This window comes from Marmota monax, unplaced genomic scaffold (genome assembly GCF_021218885.2).
Source record: "Marmota monax isolate L192 unplaced genomic scaffold, Marmota_monax_Labrador192_F-V1.1 WCK01_AAM20220418_F8-fsc00033, whole genome shotgun sequence".
Classification (NCBI taxonomy): domain Eukaryota; kingdom Metazoa; phylum Chordata; class Mammalia; order Rodentia; family Sciuridae; genus Marmota; species Marmota monax.
This window is the reverse complement of record NW_026694282.1, coordinates 5,764,592-5,783,692: the sequence shown is the minus strand read 5'-3', so window position 1 is coordinate 5,783,692 and position 19,101 is coordinate 5,764,592. Positions and strand designations below refer to the sequence as shown.

Sequence of the window (19,101 nt, the reverse complement as noted above, 5' to 3'; positions counted from 1 at the left end):
TGTGCTAATATGTTCACTTCACAATCACGAGCTCCTGGGCTGTGAGACATTTCACTAGCCCTGATTGATCAGTGAGCTTCACTTTTCCCAGGGACTATATTTGCTTCTGTAATAAGACATTCCTGGAGAGACAAATGAATGACCCTCACTGTGGTCTTTTCGGGACCTAAACTCCCTCCATGGAAAGGCATGCCCTTATTCCCTTAGAAGAGAGGCTGTGTTTTCTTGGAAGAGTAATTTCAATTCTTAAAATTAATAATCCATAGCTTCTTTCTCATCTGCAGATACCCAAGTTTCATATTCTCACTCTGGAAAATTCTCAGTGAATTGAAATTGGCATCCTTTCCTAATACTACTGTAAATAAAAATGTGGAAACTTAGTTCAAAGAGAAACAAGTTTGCATGATGGAATAGATGAATTTACTGGAGAAGAGGTCTTTCTACCAGTGGCAATATTCAGAACTCATAATTTTTGCTCTTTGGAGTTAAACATTGCATGGAGCTATGAAAGTAGGTAACCAGACATCCTGACTAACACTTTCAAAGAAGTGTTGTACAGGGAAAGCCTCCTGAATTGTACTGTCCTAAAGTTATTACCACTGAACAGGAGCATGTCCAGAAAAAAGAGTTTTTACCACTATTTAAAAAAAATCAATCTTTGGTCATTGTGTAAGAAAAAAATAGGATAGAAAGAGTTTTGAAAAAGTCAAGGGCAAATATTATAACTTTTTCTTTAATGGCAGTAAGCCTATCAACAAACTGAGAATCATGGGATCCTAAATTAGGCATGTGGCTGAGTTTTGAAAATTCCAATTATTTCAAAGAAATAAAAGCACCTTAAGGTCACATTATCTCATCATTCGACATTCTTAACTGCAGTGACATAGTCCAGTCCTTTTTCAAAGAGAAAGGGTCTTTGGAGTACCAAAGTATTGTTTTCCAGTGTCCCCAACGGGTCCTCTAAAAATGTACTTCTAAACAAGTCCTTGCTGTGATCTTCTGCCTTCACAGTCCACTGTACTACTTGATCAAATGGATAGGACCATGTTATATACGCTAATATTTCAGGCTGGTTTGTTTCAGCTTTATATAACAGAAAGTCCAGAATAACAGTGGCAGATAGCAGTTTACTCAGATGGAAGTTCATTTTCCTCTCAAGTGTAAGAAGTCCAGAGCCAGTTAGGACATGGGATATCTGGAAGCTCTCTCATGTTCCAAACTCGGCCTCTTTCCACCATCCTTCTGCTCCACAACCTCAGCATAGGACTTTCAACCTCAAAAGCACCTAATGGTCCAAAATGGCTGCTGCTGGAGCTTCAGCCAGCACATCTATATTCCAAGAAGGAAAAAGAATCAAAGTGATTTTCCCTGTTTTTGTTTTCTTTGTTTATTTTTTTTTTGTTTTTGTCTCCTTTTCAAAGAGCCTTCCCTGAAGAACCTCTCAGTAAAATTTCCCCAAAACTCAGACATATAGATACACCTAGTTTCAAGGCAGCTTGGAAATGTAGTTTATTAAATTCAGTGAGTTACTAAAGAATAGACGCTACATAGCCAACTTGCAGTCTCTCCATGACAGGGAAATCTCAGTTTCATACATCTGCATAGTGATGAGGTAGACTGAGACTAAAACAAGCCATAGGAGAGATTCTGAGAGCTCATGGTAAGTTTGGGATGAACCCAAGACATCCAAGTAGAGATGTTGAAAAATGGTAGAGATGGGAGGTTGAAGCTTGAGAGAGAGGTCAGGCAGGGCTGCAGACACAAATTTGAAAGTCATAAAAGATAGATGTTCTTTAAAACCACAGACCTGGATGGCAATTCCTGGCTGACAGATAGGGAGGAGTTGACTGAGGATGATTCCCTGGAAGCTCCAAATTTGAGAGTCTGGGGAAAAGGGGAGACTAGGAAGAGAGCCAAGATGGAATGATGTCCCAGAAACTGCTTGAAAAACACGTTCCAAGGGAGAGCAGCCAAAAGATGAGAGCATCCATGAATTGACCAATGAAATCAAAGAATTGTTGTAGTAGAAAAGTTAAAAAGAATGATAGAAAGTGAGATGCTTCAGATCAAGATTGTGAAAGTCATGTGGTTATTGCTAGTGACAAGGTCTAGAGATTAAACAGGAGAGGGTGGATGCGTGAGCCGAGAGAACTGGATGTGGGTAGGGTGAGGCAGTGAGGAGCCAGGTGTCGCATGGCTCACCTGTGTAAATTACCACCATGGGGACAGGAGTAATGATGGAGAGGAAAACAGTGAACTAGGTTCTAAGATCTCCAGGAAATAAGGGAGGGAAATACAGCTTGTAAATTATGGGCTTGTGCTCCCAAGGAGGTAGGAAACCATCAAAAGCAGTGAGAAACAGGTGGGGGTGGGACATTCAGAGGTGTGGGCATCTGCCATCATCAAGGGCTGCAAGGAGAAAGGAGTATTCAGCCCACAGCTGAGTTTGGGATGTTACGAGAAGGCAAAGGGAATATTCAGAGAAGGGGTTAAAGATATAGGAGGTTTCCTGATGTAGGAGATGGGAGATTAAGTCAGGTATGTTCAGAGCCATCTGGAGCTGAGGGTCCAGGTGCTGACAGGTGACTGGGAAGGAGGGAGTGTGCTGTTAGGGAACACCCCACGGCAGCTTACAAGTTCTCGCTCCAGCCTCTTTCTTGGAATTAGTCCCATGGGTATTTTGCAGTGGGAAAGTAGGGTCTGTCTTACCAGGAAAGGGACGAAAAGGCCGCTGGGCTGAAGGTTTTCCTAGACAAGTCTTCCAGTGGGTGGTGCCTCGGTTATGGAGTTAAGTTACCTTCCTCCGTTCAGGGAGAGAAGGTTCAGCCTGGTGTAGAAAAACCTTCCTCACAGACATGTCCAAAGACAGAAGGGCCTTGCGCTGGAGAAGCCAAAGACCCCAACACTGGGATGTTCAGATAATGGACAGGATGGCCCCTCCAGTCCCATGTCCACAATTCTGTCCTGGTATCTTTCACTCAGAGTGATGGCAGACACAGGCTTGCAGTTGACCCTAACTCCTGAAAACTTGATTTTGCCCTTGGTTGGGCCACCACCAGGACTGTGGTAGTGCCTAGGTCACTATGTCTAAAGTAAAAGGATTGCTTTATTATTTGATCCAATCCATAGCCAAGTTCTCTTTTAATGTGGTTAAACATAGCAAACAATGCATTAGATATTTCCTATAGAATAGATCTTTTAAAAAATGGGAAAGATCGGGCACGGTGGCGCACACCTGTAATCCCAGCAGCTCAGGAGTCTGAGACAGAAGGATCACGGGAGTGAAGCCAGCCTCAGCAACTTAGCAAGGCTCTCAGCAACTTAGGCTCTAAGCAACTTAGTGAGACCACGTCTCAAAATAAAAAGGACCAGGAATATGGTTTCGTGGTTAAAAACCCTTGGGTTTGGAGCTGGGGTTGTGGCTCAGGGAGCTGGGGTTGTGTCTCAGTGGTAGAGCGCTTGCCTAGCATGTGTGAGGCACTGGGTTCAAGTCTCAGCACCACATATAAATAAAATAAAGCTTCATCAACAACTAAAAAAAAATTTTAAAAAACCCTTGAGTTCAATTCCCATTACCAAAGAAAAGGGGAAAAAAGTATATTTAGTTACAAATCCAAACTTTTATCACAGTAGAAGTTTTAAATCACAAATTAATTTTAACTATTCTTTTTTATTATAAAAACATTATGGGCACAAAGAAAAAAGAGACACTACTTAAGGAAAGGTAATAAAAAGTGAATCTCCTTTTTACCCCAGATTCTACCCATTTCTTAGAGATAACTTCTTTTATCAGTGTTTTAACAGATTCTCTTTTTTTAATGCAACCTGAGTATTGTTTATTAATTGTATCTTGAGATTTTTTCCACATGTGCACATTTAGGCCGTCCTCATTTTTTTTTGACAGCTGCATAGTATCCCATTCATTTCATGGCTGTTCCATAGTGGGTACGATCAGTCCTCTACTGATGAACACATAGAGTATTTTCATTTTTGTTTATTTATCTAGTTATTACAACAATGCTAAATGAGCATCTTCATAAGCATCCCCTATTGTAAACTTTGCTGAGTAGAGATATTTACACATAAAATAAATTCCTAGATATAGAAATGCCTGATCAAAATGCACATCAAGTTTTGAAAGACATTGCCATATTGATTGTACCAATTCGTATTCCCACTAACAGTGCCAAGAGAGCCTCAAACAGCAAGTTTAAATCCTTTGAAGAAAGATGCATTCTGACTTCATTACAAAGCAGATATTCCTTTGTAATGTAGCTACATTCTAATTTACCTATTTTAGAAACCTGAATATTTACTAAAGTTGAGCTGAAGCCAGGGTACAGTTACAATGAAAGTATTTGTCCTCTCTGAAGTGAGTGACCAGACTCTTCCTCCTACACAGAACATCAAGCTCCTGCTGCAGCACATGCCCCTATCATCTCCAGGCCACTCACTTCCTTTAGAGAGTCGAGACACACTGCAACTTAATCTTCTACCCCATAGTTACCAAAGCAAGAAACCCCTCTTGTGCATGGACACCATTTCCAATACGTGTTATGTTTCATTCATTCCAAGTTTATGGTTTAACTCATTCAGTTCAACCTTTCATGGCCAAGTGATGGTTCTGGGCACTTGAACAGTTGCTCTCTCAAGGCTGGGCTTTATCAAAAAAAAAAATAGATGTATTTTTTAACTCACCAGTTTTTAGTCACATGATGTCTTCAGAGATGTATTCTTTCAAGTTCGTCCCTGGGGCTGGATCTTAGGAAGACAGCAGCCTAGTGAATGTGCATAACCAACTAACCAGCTAGTAACCAACATTAGGTCTGCTGCAAGGACCAAACCAGCTGTGTGGGTAAAGCCCCAGTCTTCCTGAAAACCAGGACCAAGGAAGTCCTCTGATGTGAATACATCCGGCTTTGCAAACTTCATTGCATCTTATTTTCATGATCTAAACTGTCAGCAGTAAAAGCAGAAAGATTGGACTTGGCAAGTACAGGCAGATTTTGCCACATTGCATATGTAGAAGGTGTTAAATGGCAGCAGAAGGCAAATTGTGGATGCTTCTTTTTGTCTGTTTCTGACATCCCTAGAGCTGAAAATGCTAAGTTGCCTTCATCAGTCAAACTTGAATACTGTTATTATAAATGAATAATTCACACACACACACACACACACAGAGGCACACACACACATACATGCACACACACACAGCTTTCTCTTTTAAGGAAAAAAAAAGTGAGAGTTTGTTATACCAGGGGGCTGGCATGTTCAATTAAGCACGGTAAGTTTCTTATAGTTAAATCTGAAATGAATTGAATCATCTCATTTTTAGTCACGGGCCTCTAAGCCTTTGAGTTAAGAACTCTGAGTATGTGCTGACATTTCTGTTGCAACCCCACATTTCAAAGGTAATTTGTAGGTACCAGATTACAATGTAAACTTGAGGATTTAAAAAAAAATTAAGTGCCAATTTATAGACACATGAAATCCATGTGACAACAGATGATATATGTACACAAAAGAGTAGCTGTCACTATATAAATTTTTAGCCAAATCCAAAATTTTTCACTTCACTTAAAGATAAATAATTAGGTAATGTGTAGGCCAAGAATTGTTTTCTTAAGTTCTGCTTTTTTTACACATAGGTCATAGTAATTATTCAATGTACATTTATTTAGCATCTACTATTTTCTAGGTGCTGTGAACAAATCAAACTCTCCCCAGATGAATAGATTAATGTCACCACCCATTTGCAGAGAGATATACCCATGATCAATCCTTGACAACCTGACTTGGAAGAACTTTTTCCACCCATTAGGTTGAAGTTGGGTTAAATGTTGGCAGGTCTTCAAATATGAGATCTGCCTTATTAGTAAAGTGATTCATTTGTTTATATCTTAGATATCCACAGGGCTTGAGGGACAGAAACAAAAGGAAGATGTTTAAAGCTTATATCTGACTTCATGGCTTCATGGCTCAGAACTCCAAATCTGAGACTCAGACAAACCTGTTTGCAACTTTCTGTGAGACATTTGTGTCTCTGTAATACAAGATAGAAATGCTCAGAAAATTTAATAATAAAAGCAGGTGACCCAAAGGATAAAAAAACATCAGCTCTCCATCAGTGTCAGTCAGCCAAGTTGGCCCTTTACCTGAAACATTGTTCTCTGCAATCCTGTTACCTGCTTCGAGTTTTTTGGTTGTAAAGTTCCAGTTTTTACTGAGCTTGATTAGAGATCACTTTAAAAAAGAGCATCCAAACAGAAAATTATTAACTATACATGCTCTCAGACTTAGGAAATTTAACCAAAATATTAGCCAAGCAGAGAGACTGATGAGTTTCCTGGAATGTGCTTCTGAGTTCTTCTTCTTTCTCTATCCACCACCCAAAGGGGAAACTCAGAATAGTTTCATGTAGCAAGCAACTGAAGCACCTCCCCCACACCCACCCACTTACATCTCCTTCTTTATTTTTTGCATGAAGGTTGCTATTCTCATAAACAGAGAACCATCCTGGACAGCAAGAACTAGGAGGACAGATACTACAGCCTTGTGATCCAGGGCTCTGCATGTTAGCATGGGAGATATCTCTGAGGCTCTGTGACCACTGCCATGATAGGACAGGTATCAGGGTAATGTGATAGAAGAAGTTTTCCTAAAGCAGAAAATTGAAAGGCAGTAAGACAGGCATGTAAGTGGGAAGCACTCCAAGCCACAGGAAGGGTAAATTGGGGGAATGGAGGAGATGCAGTTGAGAACCAGGAGGCTAATTAAGGCTGGAAAAGTTGGAACAAAAGAATTCAAAGGTAGAGGAAAAAGGATTTGGCAACTCATTGGATAAAGGCAACAAGGAGATCTCTAGGATGGCTGGGAGAATTTTGGAGTGCAGAAATCACCAGTAGAAAATACAAGCAAAAGGCAGATTCCTAGGAAGGAGGACAATGTGTGAAATTTGGGCATGTTTAGCTTTTCTGTCAGAGGAACTTCCAAGAGAAGGTGTTCAAAGTCTGCAGAAGAGGAGGGTCTAGACACTCAGGTAATGGTCAAATGGGTCCTCTGCGGAGACAGTGAGGAATGGGGAAGAGAGCCAGGAGGGAACACTGAGGAATACCAACACTTAAAGAGAACTCTTGGGGGCTCTTGAAATAGAAGAGGAGAAGCGAGGAATACCAAATACCAATGAGAAATCAAGTCACATGCAAGCAAAAAGTGGCAGAAGGCAGGTCTCTTGGAGTAATGCTGGCAGATGCCAGATGCAGACTTACTATTATAACAATGGAGACAAAGAAAATAGAGGCACCAACAGAGATGGTTCTTTTGAGAGGCACAGCTGCAAAAGGCAGGTAAGAGAGGGAAATGCCAGCAGTAAATCTGAAGTCAAGAGAAAAACTCCCAAATTGAGAGATTTGATCATGATCATGCTGAGGGGAAAGGGAAGACTGCAGATTGAAGACTACTGATTCTACAAACTTTGTGGGGAGACAAGAAATTGGAAACATAAAGATAAAATATCAGTCTTTTGGATACCAGCCTTTGAAAAACATTGGAAACATTTCAAAATATTTACAAAAACAAGCTTGTATTCCCAATTACCACATGACCCTGCTAGGGAGTATGATAGAACTAACGCATATTTAGACAGATCCATTCTTTATATGTGGTCACAAATGTCATTCCTAAGGAACAACATTAAGGAGAGACTTAATGAGGAGATCCAGTTGCCTCCCGTCACTGTACAATGGGTTTGGCCACCACTTGAGATACAATTAATTAATTACAGAAACTACTCCTATGATTGTGTCTATGAATATAATGACAATCAAATTATGTTAATCATCTCTATTCTGTGTTTCATTCACTAAAGATGCTTTAAAAAATACTTTATCACAAGAGTAGCTTAATTTTCATTTATATCATTGTAGTATAATAAATCGTTTCCATGATGTTTCACAAAAATTAGAAAAAAATAATTTAGAAACTATATTTCAAAAACAGATTTAGGGCTAAATAAAATTCTATGTTCTTAGTGAGTTTTTTGTTTAAATTGAAATTATTATCATTGCTATTTTTCTTTTAAGAATAAAAATCAAGCTAGCCCCTATTAGATACATAAACTTCTCCACAAAGACAATTTATAGAATGGGAAGAGGATCCATTTCTCCCCCACCTCAGCTGCTAGGTAGCATCTCTTACAAAGAAGCTTTCAGTTTTATTCTCTGAGCATCCATACCCCTTCCAAGAAGGCCTCCACTGTCAGAGAACAAATCTGAAGTCCTTGTTACTTTTCTTTTTTCAATTCCAGGCTATGAACTCCACAAGGGCAGCAGCTGAATCTACCTTGTTCACCAAATTAGGTACCCAGTACAAAGCACAAGTTTGCTTAATATTTGCAGTGTGGAAGATTGTTTGTGACTTGTACGGGCTTGAAAGGAAGCTCAGCTTCCCGGGAGAGCTGATTATAGCAAGTTTCACTGCAGTCTGGGGGTGTGTGATGAGCCAGACATTATTCTAAGACACTTGTTGAAGGGTAAGATGGTGGGGAGAAAGTCCCTTCCCCAGAGAAGACTGCCCTCTGGTGGGCAAAGCAGACATGTGGGCAGTAAGCTAAAAGAGGCTGTGACTGGTGTATGAAGTGCCCTAAGAATATTGAATTTTCCACATCCTCTGATGAGAAAGAGGGGTGTGGGTATCCATAGAGAAGCCTTCAGCAAGGAGAGGGAGTGGGGATGAAATTGAGACAGCCAGGGTGAGCCTCATTGAATAGAATCTTGCAGGGCATTGTAAGGTCTTGACTTTCACTTTGACCTAGAGAGCCATTCCAGGATTGTGCACAGAGAAGAGAGAAACCTAGTCCACACTGCTGCCCCCTAAGTGTGCTGGGGTGAGTTGAGTCCTTGAGCCTGGGGGAAGAAGAGGTAAGGGTAGGAAGGATACACTCAGACTAGACAAATTGCTCCCGAGAGACTTGTTTCTGGTGGGGCCCAGGGATAACCGCCTGGGGAGGAAGAAGTGGGCAGAGTCTGAAATATCTTGAAAATAGAGGCACCAGAGTTGCTGATGGAAGGCACGTGGAGCATGGGAGAAAGAGGAGCCCAGGATGACCCCGCAGTGCCACATCAGTTGTGTCACCTTGTCAGGGTGATGATGGTCTGTCTGATGATGATCTGAGTCTGGAGAAAAGGCACAGAATAAATGGGAGGCAAATTCAGGTGCACTTCTGCCTTTGAAGCTACCTGCCAAGCCACAAACTTCAGAGAAAGACAGGACAGGCAGAGCTGCAAACACAAAAATAGATTTTAAAAGACTTATTTTCAAACTTTCCCTTCTGTTTCATTTTTTGCTTTTTTTTTTTTTCCCCAAACCACAGGCTGCTCACTGAGGGGTGTGTAGTAGCTCCTTTTGCATCTTATCTCTTTTGTCCCTTTTTTCTTTTTTTTTTCCCTCTGTTGCTGATGCGCAGAATGTTCCATGGCAGCCTGGAGTTAATCAGATTGCCAACCCAAAGGGTTCTTTTGGACTATTACAGGCTTGGTGGGAAAGATGTGGGAATGTGCAAGGGGCTGTTTTAATTAATTAACCAGCAGAACAGAAGCCAAATTATTTCCTTTGAGTGAACAGACCCTCCGATGGTTTTCTTTGCACTGCAGCGTGGGATTTCTGTTTCATCTCAGAGTGATTTGGTCAAAGATTTTGATTGCCGGATGTTTTTCTAAATTCATTCTTATTCACATTGGGCCTTTATGCTTTGATCTTTTCCTTCCATACTTCCTTACCACCCCCTCAACACACACTCCTCTGAGGACACTCAGCTGGTACTCTTGCAAATTTCAGACCAAGCTAATCTATATTAAAATTATACACTAGGTTTTGACGTAGGTGCCTCACGATTTGAGCAGAGTTTGCTATTTCTGAGATTTCTAAGTATACAAATATCTGTAGCTATATAAAAATTCAACACCTTAAGGTTTACGCCACAACAGAGTATATTTTTTAAGGTAGCCTTAAAACTGATAAAAATCGCTCATTCGTTGACCTTGAAAAGTACTGAAGAATACCTTCATTCTTTATCATCAAGCACAAAGTTGCACAATTGTTTCTTAGATCAGTTCCTCTGTGCCATCCCTTACAGCAATCTGTGCCTAAAAGTTGGAGCTGATTTTTTAAGGATTCTGTGAAACCAGAGCACCAATCCCACAAGGTCTTAGTATGTTACTAGGTCTGCATGTGACTGATTCTCCAGTCCTGCCTATGTGGATGTAAAGAAGAGAAAATAGCAATAGTCCTCCTAAAGCAACTTGGAGCCATATCACCGTTGTCCTTGAGCATTTTGTTGATTTGTTTGTCTTTTTCCTCTTATTGACAGAGTTTTTCCAATTCTTTACACTGTGAAGTGCCCTATACACAAATTTTCTTTTGTAAGGCTTACATTTAACTTGTGAGCCAATACCATTGGAATCCCCATGTAAGAGATGAGAAAACTGAAGACCAGAATTATGCAGGAATGTACCAAAAATCACCCAACAGAACTTGGGCTTGAGCTCAGACCCACCTGCCTCTAAATTGCTTCAATTTTTTAACCACAATACCCTGCTGTCCCCTTCACAAACGTTTTGCTTGTTCTCCCCAGCTGGTGACTTGAACCTGAACAGGTCCTCAAGGTGCCATGTCTTCCTACCCCATGGCAAAAGGGTCACTTTGAAAACCACAAGTTCTGTGCTGGTTTCTGCCCCAGAGATCTCATGGTCATTCTTGTCCTGGGAGCCTCATTTCTCAGAAGCTACTCTGGGGTGTCACTGGGGTGTCCACAGGTCTGGAATGGGCATACCTCCCTTTGTCAAGCCCCACCCATCACCCTCCAGGAGCATCCGTGTGTGCTTAATTCTGAAGGTCAGCCCTTCAAGAAACTAATCTTCAAGGGGAAATTCTTCCAGGCTATAGAGCAGCAGCAGCAGCAGCACTTAGAATGTACAATGGTTGTCAGGTCATGACAATGGGACGAACAATGGTCAGGAAAAGGTGAATGAAAGAAGTTGAAATCTGCAGAAAAGGTAGTTCACCAACCAGCCTCAGCTGCTTTACCTCCTGCCCAAAGGGCTAGATCCCAAGAGAAAGAAAACAAGGTGAATCCCTTCTACTTTTCAACAGCAGAGGAAATCAGAGGTGCTGCTCCAGTGGGAAAAAAAAAATACTAAGACAGTTCAGAAAACCCTCACTGGCATGTAAAATGTATGAGAAACTACAAAATCCCAGGTTGAGAATCATTTCCTACTGTGTCCACATAGTCCTCCTCCCTTGGAGAATTTAGGAAAACCCACCCTATGTGTTACCAATACTGTACTGAAGGATGCTTCCTGGCAGAGTAAATTGGCTATACCCTAACATATTTCAAGGTCCCTTTTTTAAGTATCTCTCTCTGGCACACACCTAATCTCTGGGAAGATTCTTGTAACCACAAACAATAGGCCATTCGCTGGTTTCTAGCTGGTTTCTCTGCCTTTATTCTTGATTTTAGGACCTTGTTTGGATTGGGTTATTATCTCGGGTTTTATTTCCACAATCTTATTTCCTCTTCTGAATTCTCTCCTACTTTATTATTTTATATATAATTTTAAAATAGCAAATATTGATCATCTTTATTTCACAGAGCTACAGCATGATCTATGCTCACAGAGAAATCCTGACACCACAAGGTTTGTGAGAAGCATCATCTCCAATGACATTTCAGAATCTCCTTTTTATTTTCTAGAGTAAAAAATCGTGCTTTGGGGACTTTTTTGGAATTGGATACTTTTGGGATACTTCCATGGAGAGTATCCCCTCTTTAGGCCTAAGGCTAGAGAGTTTCTGAAGATCGCTCTTATATTCTTGGGCCTCAGAAAACACTAGATCTGGCAGCCGGAAAGTGCCTGGCATCGGCACCCCCTGAGCAACCTCCAGGCAACCTCATCCCCTGCGTCCCACCTCCTTCTTGGTTCCTTCTTTTTCTCTTTTATTCTTTCCTTCCTTGCTCTCCTTGCTCCTCCTTTCCCTAGCCATGTTTCCTTTTCCTTTTTCTTCCTACAGTTTACCTGGGAGATTAAATAGAAACAACCAAATTCAAACCTCCTTCCAGGTTGTTGACCTCAGGCTGACCTTCAGCATCCCTCAAAGATGGATGCCATGCCCCCCTCCCCATCCTTCCTTCTCGTCCCTTCTGCAGCCCACACAGAAGACTGACCTGCATTTTTTTGTGTATGATATTTCCCTTGATGCTGCCTTTGAGAATACACCTTGGGCTGCACATTCTTTGCCTAGAGATTGCCTAGATGTAACAAGGTGTCTAAGGTCATGGCTAATGGAGCTGTGAGCAGAATGGCCTTAGCCCCTGCCACATTCACCAGTGGAGCTTACAGGTTCTGTTACTCCCAACCAGTCATACATGTCACCACTATGTCACCACATGCCATGATTTCCATCCATGGGAGGGGCAGGTGGATGCCAACCTGCCGTGTCCCATTCCAGAAGAGCCTCTCCAGGAGGAACATTTTAGTTTGGTTTGGTTCTAACTAGAAAAGTGGAATGGGAAGCCCTGTTAACATGCTGCTAGGAAACACAGCCAACAAAAACTGCCCGATGGTAGAATTACAAGGGTCATGGCATTTTGAAGAACTCATCAGATCTGAATGATCAGTTGGTTTAAAATGAGAATATTTGCACCTTGGGTGCTCCCAAGGAAGAAAATCAAAGATGAAAGAAGACCAAAGAAATGTGCTGTCTCCCCAATCTACATTTTTGCATGCTTATTTTCTGTGCTTGTTGCATGCCTTTACCCATTGTGTCATAATGAAGAAATGACGTGTTCCACTTGTGGCACAGCTGTTTTAAATGATTGCTTTGGGAAGGGTATTGTTCCAGCACCTTTCCTAAAGTATCTCAGCACCAGCATTACTTGCCATGCTCAGTTGATCATTCTTTGCTCTAGATCCCCAAATGGAACCAAGTGCCTTTTTAGAGCTTTAACTATAGCGAACTTGGCTGATCTGGAAAGCTCATGGATGCCCATTCCTAACTCATTTAGAAACTGTGATGTTAATTATGATAAAAGCTTAAAAGTCAAAGTCAATACAAAGGACTCCTGGGCTTGGCATTTCTTCCCAATCCATTGTCAACAGCCAATCTGGGATGGGCATTTAATTCCAGAGAAATGTCTGTGCCTCCAGAGCAGCTCTGTTTCTTTCAACCTGCTTTTGGATCTCAGCAGCAGGGAGAGTTTCAGTGATGCTTGATGCTTTGGATTATTTGTGAGCAACTGGGGAGGGGAGGGAAGAGGTCCAAGTCACGAACTTTTCATCTATGCTCCAGCAGCTTGAGGTTCTCAAACAGATTACCAGGCTAACGACCCCACACAGGTAAGAAATCACAGGTCCTGCAGGTTTTAGGGCATTAGGTTGGACAGGATGGTGTGGTCACTGCTACAGAGCAGCAGAACTGAAGAAGCCACATGCTTTTCCATGGCTCCTCCTTTGCCACCAGACTCGATCTTCCTCTCACTCTGTCTCCTTCCCACCACTCTCTCTTGCTTCAGGGAGGTTCAGAGAAAAGGCCTCAATTCTCCACAAGATTGCCAAGAAGAAATGCCAAGTGGATGAGAACGAGAGGCAGAATGGGGCTGCCAATCACGTGGGTGAGTGCATGGAGACCCCATCTCATGCCTTTCCTGGGAGCTGAGAGGCAGGGCACAGCATGGGCACCGCTCACTCAGTGCTAATACAGAACCCTGTAGGTCAGCCCTGACCTGGACATGGGTCTCTCTTCCCTACATGGATCCAAGGAAGAAAAGGACACAGATTTTCACCAATAACTCTAGGGGAAGTCCAAGGAGAGTAAAATGATTCTAGCCAACTCCCAGTCAGGCACGACCCTTCAGGAGTAGATAATGGCTTCATTTCAGGGATTCCACATAAAGGACACACACACACACACACACACATACACACATACACACATGTCATCTAATGTTTGACCAAAGGTAAGGGTACCCCTTCTGAAATAGCAACCAGATTTAATACCTAGGACATTGCTTGCAGCACATTCACTAAATTACCAATTGGCCACTCCCTGCATGGCCTAGTACCTTTGGGTCAAGGCTGCCTCTTCTTTCTCGAGAATTCAGTAGTACCAGCCCAGGTCTCTTTTGGCTGACTTTTCCAGAACTCCTGTGTGACCAGATTGTGACATTCAGGCATCTTATTTTAACTTGGAACATGATGTTCCTCCTCTCCTGTCTGTAACTATAATACAGTTCTCTAATTCTAAATTCAAACTAAATTTAACCTAATCTGGATCTATGCTATAAACGAAGCTATTGCCCAAGTAACTAAAATTATCTGCAGACAAAATTCAACAGTGTTGCACTCAAAATACATGACACTCTGTAGAAGAGTCTCTGCCTCTCCTGTTATCCTGACTTGTAGCTCAGAGAAATTTTTGGCCAAGAAACAGTCAAGATTCGATTGGGTATGAAAAGAAAAACTGAACAAAAATCAGTGAAAATATTAACAATGGTGATATCTTGAAGTCAGCACCAAGAACTGTGTGTTTTGTCTGCTTCTTTATGCTTCTGTGAACTTGGACACATTTTCTTCAGAATAAGCATGTTTCGCCTTTGTATTATAAAAATGTAAAACCATACCACAAAAATCTATTGTCCAGGTTAAGTTTGGCTTGTGATATTTAGGTTCAATTATACAATCTATTTTCTCTTCTCCACTTGATTTCTCTTTTGTGGAATGAAGTTGTCTGTAGTAAGATTTAAATGCCTGGGCTCCAGCTCTGCCCTCCTCCTATTGAACGATGACCTATGATAAGGTGGGACACAGAACTCCAAGGAGCCTTGCAAGTCGATTAGTCTGTGAATAACTTTGTAACTACAAGATAGAAGTGTGTCTAAAATCCAAGCTTTCGAAGTTAAGTCCAAGATTTATTTTTATCTTTTCCTTGGTGACAAAAACCTCAGCCTGCCATGCGAAAGTACTTCCTAAGCTAAAATGTGCATCCTCGAGTTAGGTGTTAGGCCTGGTGGGTGGTTTCGTGTCTATCCTTGGATGCTCTTATTCCCTTTGGGTACCCAGAATCCTGTGTCACTAGGAGCAAGCTTGGCAGATCCTGAGGGTTATCATTCCAGCCAGTACACTCTCCCAAATAGGGTTTTAATACTCTCCAAGGTACTTAGTAATCAAACATATCAAGATAAACTGGCAGAGCCCCACAAAACATCAACTCCTAATCACTGTCACTATTAAAAACATGGACAGATAAAGTAAAAATGAGTTTCTGTGGTTTTCCATATTTAAATCAATTTATATCTCTGTATGCCACAACTAAATGCACTTCCTGTGATTTCCGATATCAGGCAGCTTCAAGCACAACAATGTTTATATACCTTTCAAATTGTTTTCTTCTGTATGAATATCAGAAACCTTTAGTTCTTCTGAAGTTACTAGAAATAAAAACATTCTGATACTCCGTGAGCAACTTGATCCTGCTTATATCTGACACTGATGAGCCTTTGGAAGGTTCCAGCAGCCCTAATAGTGCACCATACAGCCTCATTCTCTCCTGAAGCCCGGGGCCTGACCCCACACAGCATGTCATTCCAATAGAAACCTTTTTATTTCCTTCCCACTGAAGTCCCACGTGACCCCAGCGGTGCCTGAACACTGATCACCTGGAGGTGCTCCTCTTAGCCCTAGAGAAAAAAATCTAGTAAAAGGCAGGCACTGTAACAGGGCTCACTATCTTTGTCTCTGCTTGCTTGTCCTGTACCAGGCACTATGCTAAGTGCTTTATATGCATTTTCTTATTTAATCTTTATTGAAGTGCCCTGTAGTCATGGTGGGGGTAGCAGTAGTGGTAATAATAATTGTAGTACTATTAACATTGCCTCAATTTCAAAGAGGTTGAGTCACTTACATAAGATGTAGAGTGAGATAAAGAACACAGGCCTGTCTGTGTCAGCGTCACAGAGTCCCAGTGTTCAATCATAGTCACTTCTCAACTCTCGGAAGAAAATTTGTCTTTGCACTTGCTGATCCAGGGCTCCACTTTAGCCAACCACTGCCTCATTCAGGACTTGGGCCTCTCTTGCTTGCCTGGTTCCTCTTTGCCTGGCCTGCAATGGGATGCCCTGGTGAGAAAAGTTCTCAGTAGCATTCCCCAGGCTCATGAGAAGGGCCAGCTTGCCAAGCCTGTCTTCCCAGTGAACACTGAGGCACTGGCAGAGTTTCTACTCACAAGCCTGAGAGAAGTAGCTGAAGGGAATAGGCCCTGGAGAGGCAGCAGTTGAAGAGCTCACTTCACAGGTAAGGTTGTCGAAACCCCAAGGAAGGAGGACACTTGCCTAAGACAACACCTTATAGTGGCAGAATGCCCAGGTACCAATACCCTCTGCAGAGTACAGTGTGCAAGACCCAGGATGAGAAAACACTGAGGGACAAGGTCCAGAGGGTAAACAGCAGTGCGTAGGTTGGGTGTGGCTTTGGGTTTTGAGTATCTACATTTGTGTTTTGAATGGCTAGTTTGCCTCTGTTGGAGAAGGACACGCCGTGGGACCTGAGGGCTGGGACATGGCTCAGTGGTGCAGCACTTGTCTAGCAGGTGCGTGGGCCTGGGTTCCATCCCCAGCACCATAGAAAAAGGAAAGGAAAGATAGTTCCACGGGGCTGAGGGGCACACAAGCTGATATCATGCCAGTGCAAGCCAGAGCCCTGTCAAAGGGCAGGAGGGCAGTATGCTAGAAGGCACAGGAAGGATGGTAAAGGCCCTTTGCCATTGGGCCAACACCAGCCCCAGGCCTCAGACACCACCATCTATCTTCTCTCTGGCCCAGCATTTTAGGTTGCACTTTCTTAATGTGACTCTTTGCCGCCATTGATTCCATTGTTTTCTTTGTGTGTGTGTGTGTGTGTGTGTGTTTAAATTATGTCACAGAAAAAATCGAACTCCCAAATAGCACGAGCACAGAAGTTGAAATGACACCTTCCAGCGATGCTTCGGAACCTGTACAAAATGGAAATCTCTCCCACAGCGTTGAAGCTGCAGAAGCCCAGGTAAGGCCTTTTTCCATTGCTCTTCTGGGCTTCGGCTCTTACTGATGTCGGGGCCTAGCAGCACAAGCCCTAAGTTCTCTTGGAGGCCCCCAGCTCTTAGTTGGGTGGACACCAGGTAGGGCCTGATTCATCCTCGTGTGTATGTCCCACCCCAGGGATCCACAGGTATCCAGCCCTACATGTGTGGAATGAATACATATATTCTCTAGGCCACTGTTTCTCAAGTTGGAAGACGTATATATCTGAAAGTCCTGCAGATGAAAATGCAGATCTTAATGTTTGAGAGTTTGACAGCTACTACCATATAATCCTTTTTCTTTGTCTTTAAGGTCAGAGTAAATATCAGAGAAACCACAGTCATTGTGCTTCATTAAGTGAACCCCTTTGGGTTTCCCTGTCCCTATATGTGAAATGAATACACTCTGACCCAATCCAATGTTCAATGGCATAACCAATTGGTATGTTCTTCCCATAAGAGCAATACCTAATGTTTATCAAGCACTTACTATAGGCTGCTGATTTGATATAAGCACTTTGTGTACATTATCCCCTTTACACTTCACAGCTGAAAGTGTGGACATTGTGTCTTGGTTTTACTAGTTAATGAAACTGTCACTTGGTGAGATGAAGTAATTAGTTGGGGTCACCTAGTTTGCAGGCAGTGAGCTGAGATCTGATCTCAGGAGCATCTAAATGCAACACTGCCTCTGAACCACAGTTGCACCAAAAATAGGCAGAATCAGAGTGGCACTTGTTAGATTTCTATACTGCCCAGTAAAGTCAAGCTGCTGTCCTAGGACCATGCTTTGAGTAGCATTAGCCTAACATTTGAAACCCACTCTCTTGACAGAATTTTCCCAAGGAGTGGAAAAGTTGCTCACAAATAGAACCAGATCACTGCCAAAATATTCCAACACTGTCTTCTCCTTTATGTTGGGAAGTGCTCTGCTATAGAAGGAGTCCATACTTCTGAGGAAAAATCATGTTGATTATTGTCTACTATTCTCATTCCCTGGTAGGATTTGTGAGAAAAATTTCTTCCTTTAAAGGAAAGAACAAAGAGACCACTGCTCCTTCTGCCCTTGTCTCCCCTGCCTTCTAGTCACCTGGCCCTCCTGCCCAGAGCCCCTATAGTCCCTCCGCATTAGCCCAAGAGTGAGCTGGCAGAGCAGCTTATGTCCACATGGATAAGCAGCATGTGGCAGCAGGAGGCAGGCCCCAAGGACATCTGGCTGCCCTTGGGGCTGGCACAGTCACAGGTGTGCAGAGGGCAGCCTCGTCATCATGCCTCTCCATCTGGCTGGCAGAGGGACATCTGTGCCCCTACAAGAGAGGACCTTGCTGCAGGGGAGGGAGAGAGTCTCAGTTGACTCCTCCCTGAGCAGAGCTAGGCCCCCAGGTCCCAGTGCAGGGACACAGGGCAGGTCTGTGGAACATGCTGGTGCCCTCAGACCTCTAGAGCAAACAGAACTTCAAAGAGCCATCCCACCATGGCTGGCTGCAAGAGGGCTTGGTGGTGAATTCCAAATCTGCCAGGGGTAACTTACAAACCTCATTGAGCTCTATTTTCCTCATTGAGGTTATTATAAGGGCTAAATGAGATCATGTGAGAAAGCACTTAGCCCAGGGATAGATGCTAAGTAGTACCATATGTGTTGATGCTTGCCATTTAAACCCCATTCAAGGTGGCCCTTACCTGAAGGAGTTTGTTGTAGCTATTGAAAAGGTTTTGTAGATATGCATGATGTTTGATATTCAAGATATATATAAATCAACCAGTAAGTATTTGTGATCAGTAACTATTTACAGCCGGGTGGGATCCTGAAGATCTGTACAAAGTGCTCTCAGAGCTAACAAAGAAGAAATTGACCCTAGCTCAGGAAGGTATAAAAACTCCATTCACCTGATCAGAAAATTCTGTTTGTTTATCCGAATCAGTCAACGTACTGGGCAGTGGGGTGTCCCTATGTCCTAGAGGAAACAGGACTGTAAAGATAAACCAGTATGATTA

General features: G+C 42.5%; 1 protein-coding gene across 4 annotated transcripts in view; it reads left to right on the top strand.

Moving 5' to 3' along the window:
• Window positions 1-19,101, top strand: part of Slc24a2 (solute carrier family 24 member 2) — a 226,330-nt gene that overhangs the window by 169,608 nt on the left and 37,621 nt on the right. For all 4 annotated transcript variants that reach the window (XM_058586377.1, XM_058586379.1, XM_058586378.1 and 1 more), the window contains 2 exons: window positions 13,568-13,666; window positions 16,972-17,090. In XM_058586377.1, coding sequence (XP_058442360.1) covers window positions 13,568-13,666; window positions 16,972-17,090 — 218 coding nt within the window. The remainder of the gene's footprint in view (window positions 1-13,567; window positions 13,667-16,971; window positions 17,091-19,101) is intronic.